General features: G+C 38.0%; 3 protein-coding genes across 4 annotated transcripts; 2 read left to right on the forward strand and 1 right to left on the reverse strand.

Moving 5' to 3' along the window:
• The first annotated feature begins 442 nt into the window (after positions 1-442).
• On the forward strand, positions 443-8,221 carry LOC128723715 (uncharacterized). 2 transcript variants are annotated; one of them, XM_053817479.1, is made up of 7 exons: positions 443-455; positions 563-980; positions 1,052-2,625; positions 4,244-4,467; positions 5,182-5,360; positions 6,444-6,637; positions 7,296-8,221. In XM_053817479.1, the coding sequence occupies exons 1-7, from the start codon at positions 443-445 to the stop codon at positions 7,313-7,315; spliced, it is 2,622 nt and encodes an 873-aa protein (XP_053673454.1). In that variant the 3' UTR covers positions 7,316-8,221. The 2 variants fall into 2 exon arrangements, with proteins under 2 accessions (XP_053673454.1, XP_053673455.1); XM_053817480.1 differs by lacking the exons at positions 5,182-5,360; positions 6,444-6,637 and having other exon boundaries at positions 455-980.
• Positions 8,222-9,907: 1,686 nt separating this feature from the next.
• Positions 9,908-14,640, forward strand: LOC128723592 (DNA-directed RNA polymerase III subunit RPC1). The gene is made up of 8 exons (XM_053817349.1): positions 9,908-9,984; positions 10,044-11,007; positions 11,084-11,290; positions 11,400-12,663; positions 12,764-13,199; positions 13,283-13,810; positions 13,871-14,378; positions 14,452-14,640. Exons 1-8 carry the CDS (start codon positions 9,941-9,943, stop codon positions 14,638-14,640), a joined length of 4,140 nt encoding a protein of 1,379 aa, XP_053673324.1. The 5' UTR covers positions 9,908-9,940.
• A 76-nt stretch (positions 14,641-14,716) lies between these two features.
• On the reverse strand, positions 14,717-16,621 carry LOC128726475 (CXXC-type zinc finger protein 1). The gene is made up of 4 exons (XM_053820289.1): positions 16,460-16,621; positions 16,245-16,366; positions 15,104-16,171; positions 14,717-15,040 (listed from the first exon to the last, which is right to left on the reverse strand). The coding sequence occupies exons 1-4, from the start codon at positions 16,490-16,492 to the stop codon at positions 14,818-14,820; spliced, it is 1,446 nt and encodes a 481-aa protein (XP_053676264.1). The 5' UTR covers positions 16,493-16,621; the 3' UTR covers positions 14,717-14,817.
• Between the last annotated feature and the right edge of the window lie 4,763 nt (positions 16,622-21,384).

Here is a 21,384-nt window from a genome sequence, read left to right on the forward strand (position 1 = left end):
CAATCGGTTTTGAATGGATCGAAAATAAATGTTCTTGCTAGGTCGAAATGAGCAAAAGTTCCCAAAAGGATAGACTTACGATCGGGTGCATCAAGATAGAAAGCAACGAAGAAATGTAATCGATAATGATGGCTAGTGATTAGAAGAAAAAAAAGATTAGTGATACAAGCTCAGCTACGGATACACGACTTAAGAGGAACACGACCTCCAGTGTAGAACGCAGCAGGTCGCATGCATTCGAAATGATGAATTGTTTAACAGAAAATTAGTTACTTGTCGCCTCGAATAGATTATTTAATTGAATAATACATATTATACAATTTATTGTTAAGATTTTAACTGAATGTGTAAGTGTGTGTGTTTTGAACAGCAACAGAAACTGCTAATTATATATTTTTAAATGGAATAGTGTATCCTCACTTGGAGCAATTGTTCTGTTAAAATGCATGTTGCAAGTAAGTGTAACAGTGTGCTTAGGCAGCATTTGTAACAAAAATAGATAAATCATAAATTGATAACTCTGTCGTCATCACTATAGTAAGATACGTTTGATGTTTTGCAGGTATCGAAATGATACGGCCTCATTTCGAATCAGCTTCGATTGAATACCAACAGCAGCAACAAACACACCACCCACATCATCAGCAGCAGCAGAAGACACAACATCAACAGCAAGAGCACCAGCAGCAGCAGGAACAGCAGCAAATTTCTAAAATCATTAGTAATCCCCCTCCCACAATAGTTGGAGCACCAAATGGAACAACAATGTGTGTCGCAAAACTTGTGATTGGGCTGGATCATGCTCCTCCGGCATTTAATGTACGATCACGTGTGTTGGGAGATGGTGGGACAAATTTGAATTATATTCGTACCGAAACCGGGGCAGTGGTAACGCTAAGAGGACGTGGGTCATTGAATCTTGACCCGCAAACAATGCAAGAAGCTCCGGAACCATTGCATCTCTTCTTAGAACATTCTTCGTAAGTATAGCTAAGCGTACATAAGGTAGCTAATCATGTAGCGATGTAATACATTTGTTTTGTTCTTTCAGCTTGGATGGTTTACAAAGTGCTAAGCAGCTCGCGAAAAATTTAATCGAGACACTACAAGAAGAGCTTAGCTTTTTTCAAGAGAATAATATTCCGAAAGCTAATTTTCAACTCATACCCCCTCCGCAAACTAATATGGTGCAAACAACACAAGTCACTCAAATGGCGCCGATTATAAGAACACAACATGTTACGCAACCGAATGGAATTATTCATCAACCACCGCCTACGGTCCTTGCTCCTCCGCCACCGCCTCCACCGGGTTTTGTGCAACATCCTCCGGTTTTGCCACAAAGTCAACCTCCACCGGCGCAAATCATTCCACAAGCTCCTACCATAATTCAGTCCCACGTGCCAGTACAAATTCATCAGCAGCCGAATAACGTTGTAATTTCACAAATTCAGACCGCAACGGCTCCTACCCAAATTGCAAACGTAAACAATCCTCCACCAGTGGCGCAAATTCGCCCGCCGATAGTTCAGATTAAAAACTCTCCAACGACTGGGACGCATCTATCGCAACCGCCTCCGAACATACAGATTCAGCAAGCACCGCCAGAAGCGGCACAACAAATCATTGTGAATCCTGCACCACCCTACCAGGTGCAGTATATTCAACAAAATCCATCTATTCAGACAAGCGGTGGTGGCACAAATGGACAGGTCACGATACAGCATCTTATTCAGCCACAACCACAGTCGGTTCAGGGAATTGTGCAAACAACAATACCGCCTCCCCAGTTCGATCACTTTCAGCGTCCACCGCAAACGCAACAAATCATCACCGTGCAGGGCAGTACTGCATTTATGGTGCCGCCACCTAACATCAACCATCAGACGGCTCCCCAACCGCAGAACCAGATAATTTTTCAGACTCAACAACCGATTCTAACACACCATCCACCTCCGGAATTGGTGGGTGCACAACCTACCGGAATGCTGCTAAATGGTGGTGGTGGGGATGCAAAAAAGGTGGGTGGACCTTCGGATTTGCAAATAAAACAGGACTCGCTCAAGCTAGACGAAGGTCAGCCTCCTCCCGGAACTATTCTGCAGCAGATTCCTACTAGCGGTCAACTAACCAAAACAACTGTGATCCCCGTATCGTCGATACCGGGCATACCGATCAGTCAACCGCCACCACCCATCATGTCCGTGCCTCCACCGACAGTGCAACATATAGTCGGCAATACGATCATTACTTCGCAACCAAATCCACCCATCAGTCACGGTGGCATTCCGCAACAAATTTATAGCCAAATACCGGTGTCGATACAATCATATGTTCCAGCTCCGCCACCGCAACAAATGCAAGTCGGTGGGTCGCATTTTGTTGTTAGTGCCCCCCAACCATGGCCAGTAACTGCTTCAGCCGCCGGTCAACAAATCCAGCAAGTACCAGCAAGTACGGTACCTAGTATACAGATTACTACCCAACCAATAAGGAATCCAAATGAAATTCATATAATAAGCCAACCAACGATTATCAGTGCCGCCGAATTTCGACCCCCAGCTTCACAGCAGCAGCAAATAATTACAACCAGTGCATTTAATCCTCAAATACAACCTCCGCAAGGTAAGTGTTAGTAAACGTTTTGTTAAAGTAATGTGATAATCATTAATTCATAGAATTTTTCACTATCTCACCATTATCTATTTTCATGTTTTTTTTCTAAATTTATTTATTTATTTATATAAATAACACAAAACAACAACCTCATTTAACACTGAAATTCATTCAGAGAATTGAAGCTTTAAGAGATAAGCTTCAATTCTCTGAATGAATAATACGCACGCATTTTTGTTTAAGTCGACGAACTTACAAGTCATTAAATTTACTTGTAATTGGATTTATGGGGATACTCACCGCATATGTTGTATTTCCAAATCCGGGGTTCAATAATGTTCAATGTCTAAAGGTTTGTTTCGTAACTTATGAATATTACAATTTGTGAGCTCGAAATATTCGAGGTATCGATGTTGTTAAACGCTTTTGCTCTTGTCGACTTGCTGCAAGAGACTCTAGTTTTAAAAGAAGTCTGCGTGATCGTTATAGTGGTAATGAATTGATCCATGGGAGTTCACGTAGTGCAAACTCGGAGAATTTTTCTTTGTATTCTCTTGATTCTGTTGCTCCATGATTCCCGCATACGGACTACACAGAAGATTGCCATAGTCTAATATTAAACTAACCATACAAAGTTATTATACAAATTTTATCATTGATGTTCTTAATCATTTTAAATACAAGGCATGAAGTTTTTTTTTTGAGTTTTACCGATGGTGTCGTCAAAATGAAATCCAAATGATAGATTGTCGTCAAGAGAAAGCTCTAAATCGCCTTCAACCCGTTTGCCCGTTGAAGCAATTATGTTTAATTGTGTTGTGAAGTATGACGGGTTGTCGAGTACAACTAAATGATATGACAACACATTTATCGACACATAAAAGAAGCGTTTTGCTCTTTACGTTTTGCGAAGGACACTTTATTAACATACTACTGAAAGAAAAGTGGTCCAAGATTGCTTCCTTGAGGAATACACGTTAAACGAAGTTGACATTTCTTGTTCAAATTTTACACTATATTAGAACCAAACCTTTGCTAATAGTATCGCGTCTGATATGCTGTCAAAGATTGCTTTTAGATGTGAGTAAATACAGTCTATTTGGCGGTCTCTTTATCCATGCTGCTCAAACAATCCGATACAAATTTTGAATTGCATTGTTGATTTGGGAACGATTGTTTGTGTGAGTACAGAAAACATCACGAAAGCGAAAAGTTACGATCGCTCACGGTTCTTGTCCGTTTCCATTCCGTTAGATTTAGCAATTTAAAGTTATTCTCTTTGTTCAAGCAATATGAATTAGATAGAAGTTTATATAATCAAAATTTGTATAGAATCACATTGTCTAGATATTTTTATTCCTTGCATTTACTTTTTCAATGCATCTAAATATAGATATTTATGTACATTATCAAGTGTCACTGTAAAAGTCCCTATTGATGTTCTACGATTGAGACTGCGTTCAAATTATATCATAGTTTGGAGAGTAAAAAGTTTTCTTGCAAAGTTAAAATTAGATCATTACATCATATTGTTGCATTATTGCTTTGTCAAATTTTTTTGCAAATTGTTTCATAAATAAAAACAACTATTTTATAAATATGTAATGTTTTTTTTTTGCTGGCACAGGACTTCAAGTACAATTTCACACGGTTCCACCTCCCCCTCAGCAGATCATCACTAGTTTGCCTAATGCTCAAACGCAGCCTCCACCACAAGCGACAGGATCACAGTTGATTGAAAACCAACCTGGGACTCCACATCAAATTATTATAAATGCATCTATTCCCCCTCAACCGCCACCACCACCGGCATTTACGGCTGTACAATTTTCCACCCAAGAATCACCAAAGGTAATTAATGATTGTTATGATGATGTAGATAATGAATAGATAATTATATAGCATGGTTAAAATTAATCTTATAATGCGGTATACATTGCGTACAAATTGTACATTCTCTGTTAATAAACATATGTAATAAAAAGCTGTATTTTAATAGCTTAATTTTCACGACAGTATCCAGTTTAAAATTGATATTTATCAATGATCAAAACAATAGCTATTTCCCAGTGCCCAGTGAAATTTTTCTGGAAATTGCTCCAATAAAATCAATAGATAGAAAAGTCTTCTTCACTTCTCAAGGCCCACTGGAATGATAATTAAAGATTTTTTTCACTGAAATATAACTACTAATTCTGATAAATTTCGCGAGTTAAGTTTCTCAGTTCTTAATTTTTTTTTGTTCTTAAATTTTCTAATTTTTGACCTAACTACATTTAATGCAGCAACCAATTTACCATGCGTTAATGAAAAGACAATAAACTAAATTGAGAAGCGTGATTACTGCCCAAAGTCGCTTACAAATTGAGATGCTTATCCTTTACTTTTACCAACCAAGTATATTTTAATTTATCTATCTAAAACTAGGGTGCTACTCAATTTGTATTATAACATCCAAAAAATGTTTTAAATGCAAGTTTTCGTTCTTAGTTTTAAGAGTAACTTATTTTAAGCTAGCAGATTTAATTATTTTGATCGATGAAATTTAATTAATTCTATTAATAGCCCACTGTTGAACAGTTGCAACAACGTCCGCCACCTCAGTCACAGCCTCAACAGCAGCAACAATCTTTAAGTTTATCTACACAATCACAGCCGCATGCTATTATATTGCGTCCTGGCCAGAAACGCAAAATGGTTGAAGATGATGTGAATAAATCCATGCCTCTTAAAGTTGGGATGGGGTAAGTGTTATAATTAGAAATAAATTATTTATATACACGGGCATTTTTGTTCACATATTCACAGTTATAACAAATACTTGAGGTATTGTGTAAAACCAAATATTTTTAATATTAAAAGAACCCACCTATAATGTTTTACTGCAAGTTTCAAGCAAGCTTTGTATTTGATTCTCACTGTTCCACTCATGATGCTCATCGTTAAACATATTTGATTTATTATTTTTTATATTAACCAATATATAAGCCAAATTATATTTTAATTAAGAATCTGAAATAATGTTCGTTTATATGTTGATTTGTAACAAATTACGAAGTGTGTTTTGGCGTGGAGCATCTTAGTTCGTTTATTTTTTATCTAGATAACAAATCATGTTTGCTTGCGATATAATCTTTCAAAACTGTGTAAACATGTATATTTCATGTATTATTTTCTGAACGGGGATCAAACGGTATTCAAAATTTTTGTCAAATCAAAATCCATTTTATGTTATTTATATGCAAAGCTTCTACATGTTTGTAGAAATCTCTGCGTTTACAGGTTACGGTGGATTTTTTTATCATTAGGCATTTTTTTCCAGTGAGAATTAAAAGCAATGTTTTGCGGTGTGCTGTAACTCTAAATATGTTTATATTGTACGGTCGTATGCAACTAAATAATTATATTGCTGTGAAAATGTTTCTATTTTTTTAAACTATACTAAATTTCATTCTTAGCCTAAAAATCAATCATTTCAATATAATTTACAGCATATGCAGATAGTTTTTGTAGCTGTGGATTTTAAATCCCACTAAAACATATTTTGAAAATATAGCTTTTGCGGAAGAACTAATCAAATATCTCTAATACATGCCATAAAACACAAATGAAACGACAACTTACGTGTGCTTTCATACTTCGAAAAACAAGCTAAAGATGTCGTGTTAGACTTTGTAAAAATGTCATTTGATTATTTAAATTTATTAATATTGTCCCCATGAACAACACTGTGTGTTAAACACTCCTGTAATATTCCATAGTTGCTGTATATATTACCCTTTTTTGTTTGCTTACGAAATTGAATTATATTTTAACCACTTACTTAGTTCAATTTATGATGGTAACTTGTGTAGGATGAGCGGTGCTGGAAGAAATTTTGCTGTGAGAAACAACGGTGGAATTTTAACAGCTGCTCAAGCCAAATGCATTATGTCTTCAGTGTCTACTGGAACGGTAACCACTTCGTCTACTTCGGGCAATGGACTTATATCGTCTCAGATATCCTCTGATCATATGACAGGTATTGTATATATGACACTTAAATGCGTATTTCATTCTCTTAAAAAATATAAAATTTATAATGCAGTTGGAACGGAGTAGAGCTATCTATTATTTATCTGTATTCAATTTATGTATCTTACAAAAAAATCTATGTCTTATAGAAGATAGAGAGAGAGAGTACGAGAGAGAGCGCGGAAAAGAGAGAAAAAACAGGAAATAATGGTCGATTCACCGCTTTGCAGCTAGCTATGCTTATTTGAATTGATTATCTCTTAAATACAATATTTTCAATTGTTAATCTACCTTTTTCTTAGGTCTTCTTTTCTTTGATCGTGTTAGAAGCATTCTGATCAATAGATATCCTTACGCACGGTGATAATTTATTGAGACGATTGATGTATACTCCATATTGTATAATTGCATATTTGTAGTAATTTCAATTTTTCGTTAACCAGAAAACGCAAAGGATCCTCAATTCCACAAAAGCTGAACTAAGGAGAATGCTATATGCGATATAGATTGTTATAAATTATAAATCTTGATCCTGATATTTTTTGTCATTCATTTCTCATATTGGTTTTTTAAGCGCATCTGATGTAATATGTATGTTATTTATAATGTTCGATCTATTTTATTCTTTTTTATCCGCCCACGCACATACCGGACATCCCTTGCAGACTTCAGGAGGCAAAAGTAAACGCAAAAATTGTCAGCGACATCTCGACTGTCCAATCGCATGACAGTAAAGCAGCTGATTCCATTCTGCTGATGATATAGAAATTCATTGCAGACAGCGCCATCGACAGATATGATTACTATGCAGCTAGAGCAAATGTCATGTTTATGGAAAATTATTCCAATTTCGTAACAAGCATGTACCAACGTCATAAATAGATTGTTTCGAACATCAGCATCTGAACATACTGAAAGGAGCTATCAAAATGACAACTCTAAAACAACTGTAGTTGATTGTGCTAGAATCCATAGTGGTTTATTGGTTTTATTTTATGGATATGAATGAGCCCAAATGGGATAATCTATGGGCATTATTAATAACATCAGCAAGGGAAAGGAGCACAACACTGTAGAGTAATAACAACTATCAGATTTTGTATCTGATTGATATTGTTAATGTTAAAACATATTTCGTGCTTTCTTTTTTCCGCGTAGCAATGTTCAGGTGTATTTCACTCCGATGTTCTTAGACACAAGCTTATAGTGCGCGGCAGTAAGCAGTATCACAAATTTGTATAGCCTGACAGATTACTACTAAGTAAGAAGGCAAAATTGTATCATAATGTAATTAAATCTGTTTCAGTTTGCGTTTTATATAAGAATGTTTTGATTTTATTTTGATTAAAAATAATATTCAATTCAAAGGGAATAAACTTGCTCTTCAATAAACAATAGTGTAAATTAATTACCCACTGTACTGTAACGATACCGTTTCGACGATCGTCGAAAAGAAAGAGTATTAGCATAGATGTGGCAAACTGTTGTAAACTTCTGGTAAAATAATTTATATTATTGTGAAAGTTTCTTTTCTTTTATATAAAACGATTATCTTAATCATAATTGATTTCATTCTGCATATTACTATATATCCTTTTAAGATGACATTCAATGAAGTTTTCATTATTTGCATATTGTTTTACTGAACGGTTTAAATTTCTTCTCTATCGACCTTTTTAATGGCACTGTTAAAAATTGATTTTCGTCCATACACATTTTTTACGTTTGTCAGAAGATTTTGGTTTGTAAAATAACATCTATACAGATCTAGTTACTTGTCTGGCTTCGCGCCATTTAGTGGTCTAGGTATGCTGCAAGAGCAATTGAAATCGGACGCCGTATTGGGTCGTCCCTCAGTGCCATACCATAATTCCTTAAATCTACCAGTTTCGCATCTACTACGAGCTTACATTCTCATGCCTGTATTTTTACGGTATCGAATGACTACACTCCTACACGAATAGCCTGCTGCCAGCAGCTAGATGCCCTGGAAGTTAATCTAACTATCATCATCTGCTTGGAGATCATGGTGTGTCGATGATTGCACTAAGAGTTTGAGATGTCTTAACCCAGGCACGTGACATATAGTACCGAATCACGCAGGAATCGCAATTTTAGATATTTGTTTTCGAATCTAACGATCCCAATCGTGGAATCTGGAATTAATGTATATTAATTGACTATTGTTTCCTGATTTGGGTTTCAGATCCTGCAATTTATTCTCTTTCTATGTAATGACATTTTTTCTCGTAGCCGGATAGTCAGTCCTGCGTACTTGAGAGACCAAGTTAAGATTTGAACCCGAGACCATTTATGTGTTTGTGCCACAACTTTAAAAAAAAATCAGTATAGAAGCCCGATATTGCACGCAAGCTATTAAACCTCGCGTAAAGCGGTATGAAATAAACACCGGTGGAATAACCAAAGGATTCTACAATCGGAACTTTTTGGCCTTGATGCAATTTGCAAACTGTTCTCATATGTCGACATTAGTCGGCACGCATGTTTGTTTTTAGAGAAATTAACAGACGTTGTGTTCGAAAACAGATGCAAACTATAAATGAAGGATTATTGTGCTCTTATTTATTTCATACTACACTATAAAACAAGACGGGACCAAGACGCCAGTTTTCTCGATGACCGATGTAAAAAAGGCCGGTGATAGCCAATACGAGCTCCTTCAAGGATCCAATCGTCCGTTAACCGGCGACTGCGTAGTCGTGTAGTACTCGAAGTCGACATTCATGATCAATCGGCTGCGTCCGTTGCTGTTGATGTTGGCTGCGTGCTCACAACACTATGAAATGCGGAAGTCTGAAGAGATGGAAGGACTGGAGCTGTTGCACCGCCATCCAATTGAAGGACGTCGCGGAGGTCGGTGTACTGTTTTCGGCAGGGTGACTGGTTATGTGCTCACCCTCAGTACTGCCTATGTTCACAGGCCCTCAGTACCTTTGAAGGATTTGTCGTGACAGTTTAGTCAAGCGCCCGTGTTGTGTTAGTATACATGTACGCGTGTTAGATTCCGCCATTCAAAACCACCCAAAATTACTAGGGTTACTCGTTTTTGGGAATAAAGAGAATTTGAAGTGCCGCTAAAAATGTAAAAGCTCTTCAAATGGGTCAAAAGTTCACGCTTAGTACTGCATTTTGACAGCGAACAAACGAAGTGTAAACACTTTCATCGAAAAAGAGAGCTTCTCCTGTCAAATGAAATTGACACACGGATTGTTTGGATTTGTTCCGCATGTGCTGCTTTCTAGCCGGTCCAGCGGCATCGCTATATTTTGTGTGAAGCGCTCTACCGAAGATGCCAAAAGAACAGTTTCGCGAAGCAGATGTAATCAAAAAAATGTAAGTTGATCATTGGCTGCGTTTTACATAGATTTTACATCTCCTTTTTGTTGTTTTAGATCCCATGTATCTTTCAACATCGATAGCGCGCAACAGATACAACAAGAAGCTCACCTTCATGTCGTAGCTAAAAACCTGTATAATCAAAATGCCGAGCGCACTCCGGTGGCGTATGGCGTGTTAGATAGGCGAATGGGTGTTAGTCAAAAGGATGCTACTTGTGAGACATGCAAAAAAGGTCTAAACGATTGCGTGGGACACTTCGGATATATCGATTTAGCCTTACCGGTGTTTCACGTTGGTCATTTTCGAGCCACTATTACCATTCTGCAGTCTATTTGCAAAGTATGCTCTCGGGTCATGCTAAAAGAGGAGGAAAAGAAGCAGTTCAGCGCTCGATTGGTGAATCCAAACCTGTCTTATCTAGCAAAAAAGTCCATTCATAGCCAGGTGTTGAAGAAAGCAAAGAAAAATACTAAATGCCCGTTCTGCAATACTTTGAATGGACCTGTGAAAAAGGGGCCTGGCTTAATGAAAATTGTCCACGAACCGTTTCGAGGGAAAAAACCAACCGACCCGTTGGTAACGAGCGCGCTTCATGAAATGCAGTCAGCAATTGAATTGAATCGGGAACTTTCACAAACAGTCGTCGGCCCGTTGTCATTATGCAAGGAACTGAATCCCGTTGAAGTATTGGATTTGTTCAGAAATATTCCAAAATGCGATGTACCGCTGCTTGGCATGACCTCTACACAATCAAATCCCGCCGATCTCATTGTAACAAGGGTGTTTGTTCCACCGGTTTGCATTAGACCGTCTGTTGTGTCGGAAGTAAAGGCTGGTACCACTGAGGATGATTTAACGATGAAACAGAGCGAGATATTGCTCATCAGTGATGTTATAGCCAAACACATGATGACTGGAGGAAAAATTGAGCTAATCCAAGAAGATTGGGATTATTTACAATTACATTGTGCGTTATACTTCAACAGTGAGCTGTCTGGTATACCACTTTCGCTAATGGTGAGATAACAAAAGATTGCTATAGTTAATTGCATGTTTTCAAACTGAAATTGATTAATGTTATGACCCATCGTAGCCTAAAAAACCTACACGTGGAATAGTGCAGCGGTTAAAGGGTAAACAGGGTCGCTTTCGAGGAAATCTGTCTGGCAAGCGAGTCGATTTCTCAGCTCGAACCGTAATATCGCCTGATCCGAACCTCATGATTCATCAAGTTGGAGTTCCAGATAGAGTGGCTAAAATTCTTACATTTCCAGAAAAAGTCAACACGGCCAATATTAATGTACGTATCGCGTAACGATCTTTCGTAAATGCAGATTCGTCATGCAAAAATTACACATAACTCTTGAATACTAACGAAACTCACGTAAATTGTTTGTCTCTTCAATTAGCGCATGCGACAACTGATCCGCAATGGCACCGAAAAACACCCTGGAGCTAATTACGTCCAGCAGAAAGGGAGTGCCTTTAAAAAGTACCTCGCGTACGGGAACCGTGATAAAGTAGCTCAAGATCTAAAGTGTGGTGATATCGTCGAGCGTCACCTGATGGACGGTGACGTTGTACTATTCAATCGGCAACCTAGCCTGCACAAACTCAGTATAATGTGTCACGTTGCAAAAGTCCAACCACAACGAACGTTTCGTTTCAATGAATGTGCATGTACGCCTTACAACGCCGACTTTGACGGTGACGAAATGAACTTGCATCTTCCGCAGACGGAAGAAGCACGTGCTGAAGCCCTCGTGCTTATGGGTAACAAGTCAAATTTGGTAACACCACGAAACGGGGAGCTACTAATTGCGGCTACTCAAGACTTTATTACTGGAGGATACCTGCTAACACAGAAGGATCAGTTCCTTACGCGCGAACAAGTGATGCAATTGGCCGCTTGTATGCTTTCTGGGCCAGATGCAAACATGATGATCGAGCTACCAAGGCCCGCGATCCTAAAACCCCGAAAACTGTGGACTGGTAAGCAGATCTTCAGCCTGATTCTGAAACCTAACCGTCTCTCGTGCGTGAATGCAAACTTATCCACTAAGGGACGCAACTATACAAGGGACATGGATATGTGTGTCAAGGATTCGTGGGTAATCGTTAGAAATTCGCAGCTTCTGTGCGGTGCGATGGATAAAGGAACACTTGGATCTGGTACAAAAAGCTGCATATTTTACACGATTTTGCGTGACTTTGGAGAGGACTACGCTATACGATCCATGTGGCGTCTGGCACGCATGGCTTCGTACTTTATGATGAACCATGGGTTTTCGTTTGGAATCGGCGATGTAACCCCAAGCCGGAGATTGCTGGAGGAAAAACAAAAACTGCTGGAGAATGGCTATCGCAGATGTGACGAGTATATTGCGGAAATGAAGAAGGGAACGTTGCAATGTCAACCTGGTTGCACTGCCGAGCAAACGCTCGAGGCAGTCATGCTGAAGGAGCTGTCCAGTATTCGAGAGCTGGCTGCAAAGGCATGTTTTAGAGAGCTACATCCTACGAACAGTGCGCTAATTATGGCCCAGTCGGGATCCAAAGGATCAAACATCAATATTTCTCAAATGATCGCTTGTGTCGGACAGCAAGCTATCAACGGTAAACGAGTGCCGAACGGATTCGAAGATCGAGCATTACCACATTTTGAAAAGTTTTGTACGTATTGCGCATCTTGTTTGAACTTATTGCAATTTCAAAGGTGGAACCAAATAATACCAAGTAATATATTGTTAATATCGTGTTTTTCTTTTCACAGCTAAAATTCCGGCTGCGCGTGGTTTCGTACAAAACAGCTTTTATTCCGGTCTAACTCCGACAGAATTCTTTTTCCACACCATGGCCGGACGAGAGGGGCTCGTTGATACTGCAGTCAAAACAGCCGAAACGGGCTACCTGCAGCGTCGTTTGGTAAAATGTTTGGAGGATCTGGTGGTGCAGTACGACGGGACGGTCCGGAATGCTATCGGAGAAGTGGTTGAAATTACGTACGGAGCCGATGGATTAGATCCAGTTTATATGGAGGTTAAAAACAAACCGGTAGACGTCGAGCGGCAATTCATGCACGTGCGAAATTTGTTTCGATCTCGCGATGAGAAACCGTTGTGGGGTGAGGATGTGCTAAGCGCAGGAAAGAAAATCCTTGCCAAACCCGAGTTTTCCAAAAGCTGTCAAAATTTCCACAAGGAATGTGTGTGAGTATTGCTCCCATCGACATCTACCAACACTTTATATTTCGATAATGACAGAATATTTTGTAATGTACATTTCGATCCAGTGACTTTTTGCAAAAGTTTAGCTTACGGTTGGCAGCAACTCAAAAGCGTTATCTAAACGGACCAAAAGTGACCACAGAAATCGAGAGAACCACGATTGGCCAGCTGGAGCAGTTTCTGCTACAAGTGCGGAACAAATACAGCAAAGCGATGACCGAACCGGGTACGGCGGTTGGTGCGCTGGCAGCACAAAGCATCGGTGAGCCTGGTACGCAAATGACTTTGAAAACTTTTCACTTCGCTGGTGTTGCATCCATGAACATAACACAAGGAGTGCCGCGTATAGTCGAAATTATTAATGCAACCAAGGCCATATCTACGCCAATCATAACGGCCGAAATCGAGAACAACACCAACATGGAGTTTGCCCGCAAGGTGAAAGCTCGTATTGAGAAGACAACGTTAGGTGAAATTTCGTCCTACATAGAGGAAGTGTATAAATCAGACGACTGTTTCCTGTTGATTAAACTCGATCTGGATCGCATCCGGGTGCTTGGTTTGGAGGTCAACGCTGAGACAATACGTTACTCGTAAGTTGATGATCGATTCTGGTGTATCAATTAGTAAAAGTTATTTTGTTTCTTCAACAGCATTTGCATGTCGAAGTTAAAATTAAAACAAGACAATGTATCAGTTTATGGGCCTTCACTGCTCACCATTCGTCCCGACAGTAGTAAACACAGCCACAGCTTAAACGCTGAACTGCAACGTCTCATCACAGCGATACCAAACGTGGTAGTTGCCGGGCTTCCGCTGGTGTCCCGTGCTGTTATAGCTGTGGATGATTCTCGCGGTACCCCAAAGTATCGCTTGTGTGTAGAAGGTTGTGGGTTGCGTGACGTGATGGCTACGTTCGGTGTCATCGGCAAGAAAACCAAAAGCAACAATATTTTGGAGGTGTACCAGACTCTCGGTATCGAAGCTGCTCGTACAACAATCATGACAGAAATCACTGAAGTGATGGAAGGGCATGGAATGAGCGTGGATCATCGTCACATTATGCTCTTGGCCAGTCAGATGACGTCGCGGGGTGAAGTGTTAGGCATAACGCGTCACGGGTTAGCCAAAATGCGTGAATCTGTGTTCAACCTGGCTTCGGTAAGTGTTTTTGTAATAATCGAAGAGATGTGAAACGATCACCAAAACGTTTCGTTATGTTTTTTGCTCATAGTTTGAAAAAACCGCTGATCATTTGTTCGATGCTGCATATTACGGGCAAACAGACTCTGTTGATGGCGTTTCGGAGCGGATTATCCTTGGAATGCCGGCATCCATCGGAACGGGATTGTTTAAGTTGATTCACAACCATTGCGATACCCAGCTTGAGACCATACAGGAACCTATTTTTAATATGGTTTAGCTTCTTCATTTAACGATTACTTTTTAAATTGAAAAAAAAAATGCACAAAAGTAATAAATTGAAGCAAGAGGTTTATTTCAATTCATCCACTTATGTAGTTAAAAATGCGCCATACTGCTGAGATAGTCGTTCTAAAGAAGAATTTGTAGCCTCTCTGATGCGCGCCATCAAACGAATTCAAAATTTACCAGCACACAATTTTTCCATGATATCATGATTGTACGTGGAATGCAACATTAAACCAAGAACGCCTGCCCGCGAGGCCATGGCCTGTCGTATTTGTCGCTCCTGCTCTACCAATTCGTCCATTTTCAGCCACTGCCGCACTCGCTCTAAATCTATTTCGGCACGTCTTATTTTCTCCCATACATAATGTTTGAAGCAAGACTTTTTCGGTGCTCTACGAAACAAAATATAAGTCAAATGGAATGCATGCATGCATGTAATGTGCACGTGAACTTACCGACAAAATTCCCCCGTTAGTTGAAACACATTCTTTATCAGTGGGCAACCGCAAACATCTGTATCGCTAACTTTCGGGTCTTTACAATGCTCGGGACAAAGTACTCGGAGCCGTTTGCAGTAGGTTTTGCTGGCTGGGTTGTAGAAATCGCAGAACATTGAGTTGCCATCAATGCGAGTTTTGAAAATGCTACCAAAACTTGCTTGGCTTTCGTATTTGTTGAAGCATTTTTCCATGTGTCGAATCGCAGTTTTAGAGTGAATCTCATGACCACACGTGATGCAGTACATAGACATTTCATCTTCGCCATCAGTGTTTTCCAGCGCATTCGGATCCAAAGTGCATCGCTTTGCGCGTTCGACTAGCAGATCCAACTCCGCGTGCCGTTTATCTAGTTCAGCCAGTGTAGCTCGTACAATCGCTTGTTTCATACGAATTGTTTCGAGGGCTTTCTTGTTTTGCTCTTCACCGATCGCAGGACTCAACGACCACTCTTGTATGCGCTGCGGCAAAACTTGATAAATTCTACTTGTCGCCAACTTCATTCCGCACTCATCCGAACAGTATTTAGACTGGGGTCGTGAAGTCATAATACAACTGGGACCATAGCATTGACGATCGCCTTCAAGAGCAGGATTGAGCGCAACTTCTGGCGTTAACGAGCGCTTTCTTTTCTTGTTTCTAGCAGCAGCTTTTAAGACAGCGCGATCTTTTTTACGCGTGCTAGAGTTACTGCAAATTCGAGCTTCGCATCGTTGCTTTCGCCCATTTTTTGTATGCCCCAGACAGGCGTCGCAATTTCCACAGTTTTCGGCTAAACAGCCGTCGCATTGACCACAGCGCTTATCCGAAGACCCGCCCAACAATTTATCTTTTTTCTTTTTCGATATTTTCTTTTCTTCTGGATTCGACGCTGGACCAGGTACCGGAACTAATCGAAAAACAGTCTGCAACGATGGATCGTCCTCTTTGCATCGCTGGCAATAGTAATGTTTGATGTGCTTTGCTTCTTTTTCCGAAACATTGATGCAATCCCCATGATACCATTCTTCACATGCATCACAGCAGCTAGCCCAGCAAAAACAAGACAAGAGAAGTTAGCTTTACAGCTGCTTAAAATCTATCCAGATTATATGCTCACATCATGAAGCGCGATGAATCGGATGAGCGACAAAGACAATAAGACTGCCCATCCTGCTTGTAAATGGTGGCAATTTTACTTTTTCTTTCGGGTAGATCAAACTCCTTAGCAATTTCCTCTTTCTGGAACATAAACAAAAGATGTATGAATGACGAACGGTGACAAGCAGCACTTTTTCACCAATTCAAGCTATCATGCTTGAAATCTCAACTTACTGATTTTTTCTTCCTTTTCTTGGGTTCGCTCATCTTGCTTAACAAACTCTGCTACTGTAGTGTATAAATAACTCGACTAGCAACAATGCTTGCTTGAACTTATGTGTAACAAGAGATGTTAAGTTGCCCGACGAATTTGCTTCCGTTGATTTGTTCAATGCCTCGGCTGAATTATGAAAACAATTTTCTTCATTCATTCTTTTGACAGTTTATACGTCAGTGCGACACACAGTATGATTTTTACTCAAGAAGCGAAGCCTAGTGAAAAATAAAAAAGTACGATACCTAGAGTGCGTTGGAACTCGGAACTGATAGAAAATCGTTTAACTCTTAAGCTGTCTTCTAAATGAGCATAGACGACACAACATGAAAGTAAAAGCTAAGAAAAAGAAATGAAACGTTTGATGGAATAATGTGCATCAGACGCTAGGAAGAAAATGCACCATCAAACAGATTCTAATTTTGGCAATTTGTCAATGACGGAATGAACATATCTATTCGAAAAGTGAGCTAGTATTTTTTGAAATGTTCATTCGGTCTTCTTAAAAAAATAGAGCATAACGGCTTTAACAATCATTTTTCTTGCCCACCAAGTTTCCAGAAAACAATATTTACTCGTAAAACGTCTCAAGTTTTTATCTGTTAAGAGAGCTAATGGATAAAATGATTTCAATGTTCTTTTGCATTACGAATAATTTATTATTTCTCCAAGAAACATCAACACTATCACACATTATTGCATTAAACGTGGTTACTGTGAAAAGATCCACTATCTGCTTGTAGTAGCAGCTTTTTCCGTTATCGTTTTACCTGTAATTTACTTTGTTATGCTGATATATGAAAATGTAGTGGATTAGTCAGGCTGAGATAGCACCTTCTCCATTTTTAGGCCAATGCATGAGTAGTTCATACCATATTGCTTTAATAGCTCCCACAGATCCCGCTGATCGACTCGAAAACTCGCTCTGATTCATTTTTTGTATTTCGTCATTTTAAGCTATTATTAAAACTATATTTATTGCTCGTACACGCTACTTCTTCTACCATAGTGTACAGCCAAAATGTGTTTTAAGAATCAATTTCGGATGATTTTAAATATTGAAAACATCCCTTCTGACCATTGACGTAACACCTCCATAATAACTCTCGCCATAATAACTAAAACTCTGCCATACGCGACAAGACTTTGTTTACTAGATAAGTTCACGTGTTGGAATTGATAATGAATCACAGATACTAAGCTGAATAGAACTTGTTTTGAGTATTTGACAATTGACCACTAACTATGAATCACTAAGACGCCTGAAATATGAGCTCAGCAACTAAATGAACTAAGGACGAACATTTGTGGACAATGAACAAACAGTAACAACTGAATTCTCACAGTGTAAAGTATTTTACAAAAGGAATCATCTAAACACCGATACACAAATCTAACTGGTGTCACACAAATCATACATTTCCATCAGGAAGAAATATAAAGTAAGATTAGCAATCTTGAGATAGATATTTCCTTCGTCACTTACAACAACTTTTCAAACAACCTGATCATCTGCCGTCGTATACAGTCAGCTGTAAGCCAATAATCGGATAGTAAGGTAATTATTTAATAACTAGAATCATATTATATCGTTGATTCTTGCAATACCTAAAATTCATAGGTAGATAAGGCGGTCCACATGACGAAATCGAAAAACGGTTAGATCGAATAGCAAAACGAGTACCAGAACTGGATAGAAGGTGTTTTCAAGAGGAGTTGTTTCAAGCTTTGAACGTTTTTAACATATTTAATTTAGGACTATTTTCAAAAATCCCCTAGAATTTAGTTTTTTTTAATGTTTCTGAAAAGATTATGTTTGTGAAACTTAAACTAGAAGACTTTCAAAAAAATATCAAAAACCAACATTTTCTCTAAAAATTATTAGCAAAGCAAAGTGATTCGCACATTTTTAACAAATTTTGAAACTACATTAAATTTTAAGAAGAAAAATCACAAAATGATGATTTTCGGGAAATATCTCAAATTTATTCGTTTTGAGAAAAGCAAAAATTTATCAATTGTGAAATTTTTCTGAAATTCACGCCTTTTGAACGCATTTGAGTTCACTTGCGTAATATATGATAATGGAGAGCTTTATTGCATACAACAGATTGTCCACTCTTCTTTTGTTTCGCGCAAACCGAAATGTTTTTTTCTACTGAACTCTGAGCTTTTTCGCATTCTAGCGCTTTCTATTGTCCTTTTTATCGATTTCTTTTCTTTCCCACTACATCCTCTCACTTTCGCATGAAATGATGTTAGACGACCTTTGAAGCTGTTTCAACTTTGCTCATCCAGTGGAAGGATTCAGCACTTCCACGACAACTAATGTTATACGAACTTTTAATTCATATGTAGCGTTACCATTGTCTTTACATTTCAGCACCCTGTTAGTTTTTACTCTTGCAGGAGAAAAAATAATGGGCGGTTTTTGGTGTTCTACCAATGTAATTTCTCTTTTTGAAACATTCACGCTGGGTTGGGAATCGGTTACCATTCCATAGAAATGTTTAACCTGTTCCATAAAAGGCCCGTTTCGAACCTGCTTATAATAGGTTATACAAAAGAGATCTATAATTAAATTTAGCGAACTATCAAAGCCGTTCAAAAGCAAAATCTATGACGTAGAAATAATTATTCGGGTACTGGAAATCTTAGGAAAAATTCCCACACATACAATCTGCCGTGTTGACCGAACCAGGAGCTATGCAAAACTTTAGCGATCCAGTGTTTGTATATGACATTTAAAAGTCTCTACTAAAATTTAAAATTTTTATACATTTGATTAAGTTTTAATTTTTTGATAACTTGCAGAAAATTAAATCCACTCAGGCTCCGGTAAGCTGGTCATTGGAATGGCCATGGGCCACCCTGCTCCTAAAGTCTTTCGAAGTAGTGGACCTAAATTGAAACCGTTGAGGGGCTCGATAGTCGAAAGCGTTAGCACGTGGCACAAACATTCAATGGTTTCGGGTATAAGTCTCGAGGTAGAGTCCTTAGTACATAGGCCTGACTATCCAACTTCGTGAAAATTTCAAATCATTGAAGGCCTTAGCAAAGCAGTCCTTGACCGTAGATCGGTTGTTGAGTCACTTAAGAAGAAGAAAAAATTGTAGCCGAGCTTGTGTGGTCTTTAATTTGACCGGTCTTATGAGAAGAATGACAAGGCTTAAAAGTTTTTAATTGTTTTTGTAATTATGTATGCTTTACATATAAATATACAATATCGAGATGTTGCTTAAGAAAAAAAAACGTATGAATGGTATATTTAAAATTCATTAATCTATTTATTTAATAAATTCATTACGATCGTAAGTGAACTTTGTATATCATCTTTGACGGAATACCCCTGCTTCCCTGGTACTTCATATCAAATTACATTGTAAGGCAAAATACTGTTTTTTTTCGAGTGTGTGAATGAGAGAGATATTATTTTGAGTATTAATTATAACCAGACTACATTTCCCATATTGATCAATTGCTTTACGCAGCCTATCACTGAAAATTAAACTACTACTACTTTTTGTTCACATATTTTAACATTCCGTGTTCCTTTCCCACTTTATTGCGTGACCATGAATGATATTGCTAATTCTTTAATGTTTGGTTGTTTAAGCCTCTTTTTCAAATATGCTATTATTGTTCGCAAAATATCAATGAAATGGTTTTGAAGGGAAGAAAGAATTTAACTACGAATATAAAATTGATCTCGGCACATCTACACACGATAGAAATCGGTAAAACAAACTTGCATGCTATAGAAATTCGTTTTATCAAAGTATATCGGCCTGATCAATATTATGTAATACGTGTACAGAAAAATTGAAACACTAGCTATAGTATTGATGGCAGCCGGTTTTTTGTCCGATATGCTAGCTCAAATGTTTACAAAAAATTGTTAAAAAACTTTGTTCACGTATAGCAACGTAGTTGTAACATTACACAGTCATACAACATACGAACCCTCGAACATATGTCCTAAGACATATGATCGTACAATATACTACCATACCATGGGGATATTTTTTTACTAGAGTACTATTTGCCTTGTTGTATGTTTTGATTCATTGTGTAGATGTTTTTTGTTTTATTTTGTGTCATTGTGCATAGCTGAATCTATTGCTACCGTTCTAAGTTAAGAGATTTGCAGCTGATCTGTCAGGGAAAAGTTGATTATTTCTCGTTTGTATTTTATTCAATTTTAATTTATAAGTTATGGTCTTTGCTGTTTGCTGAATATATCAATAAAATTTACATTGTAAAGCTTTGTTTTTTTTTGGCGTTCTTTGTTACATCGTTTCTATCCTATTTTCTACAGCATGTATCACTACGAATTTGTTAGAAACTTAATAATTAATTACAATTAATTAATTAATTAATTAATTGAATAATTGTTACAAACAAAAAATAAAGATGAATAATAATTTAATGCATATTTTCTTTCAAAAACATCCTGCTACAATGTTATCTTGAATTGATGGGAATAATTAAAAGAAACGATAGTTAGTAGAACTAGAAAATACTTCAAAAGAACTATAAACTTTATGAATAATTATATTTTATAACATTTTCCAAAATTAAAAATTACTATAGAGTCAAATTTATGATCTGTCTATGAACAAAATCGAATTAGATATGTTTACGGAGCAAAACTTCGTATCGTTTAAATATATAAAATAAACTATAAAAGTACGTGTTTACTGAATGATTATGAACCTTTACCAAATAGAAAATTTAAACGCTATGATGAAATAATTTGTTAAAGGAGTATTGGAATTGGACGGGCAATACTTTGTGATTTTTTGTATTTGTTTTAAGCAGATATCTACAGTTGACCAAATACTTAAAAAATCGACATATTGGCATTAGATTGTAGAATGTTGTA

Source organism: Anopheles nili, chromosome 3 (genome assembly GCF_943737925.1).
Source record: "Anopheles nili chromosome 3, idAnoNiliSN_F5_01, whole genome shotgun sequence".
Classification (NCBI taxonomy): Eukaryota; Metazoa; Arthropoda; class Insecta; order Diptera; family Culicidae; genus Anopheles; species Anopheles nili.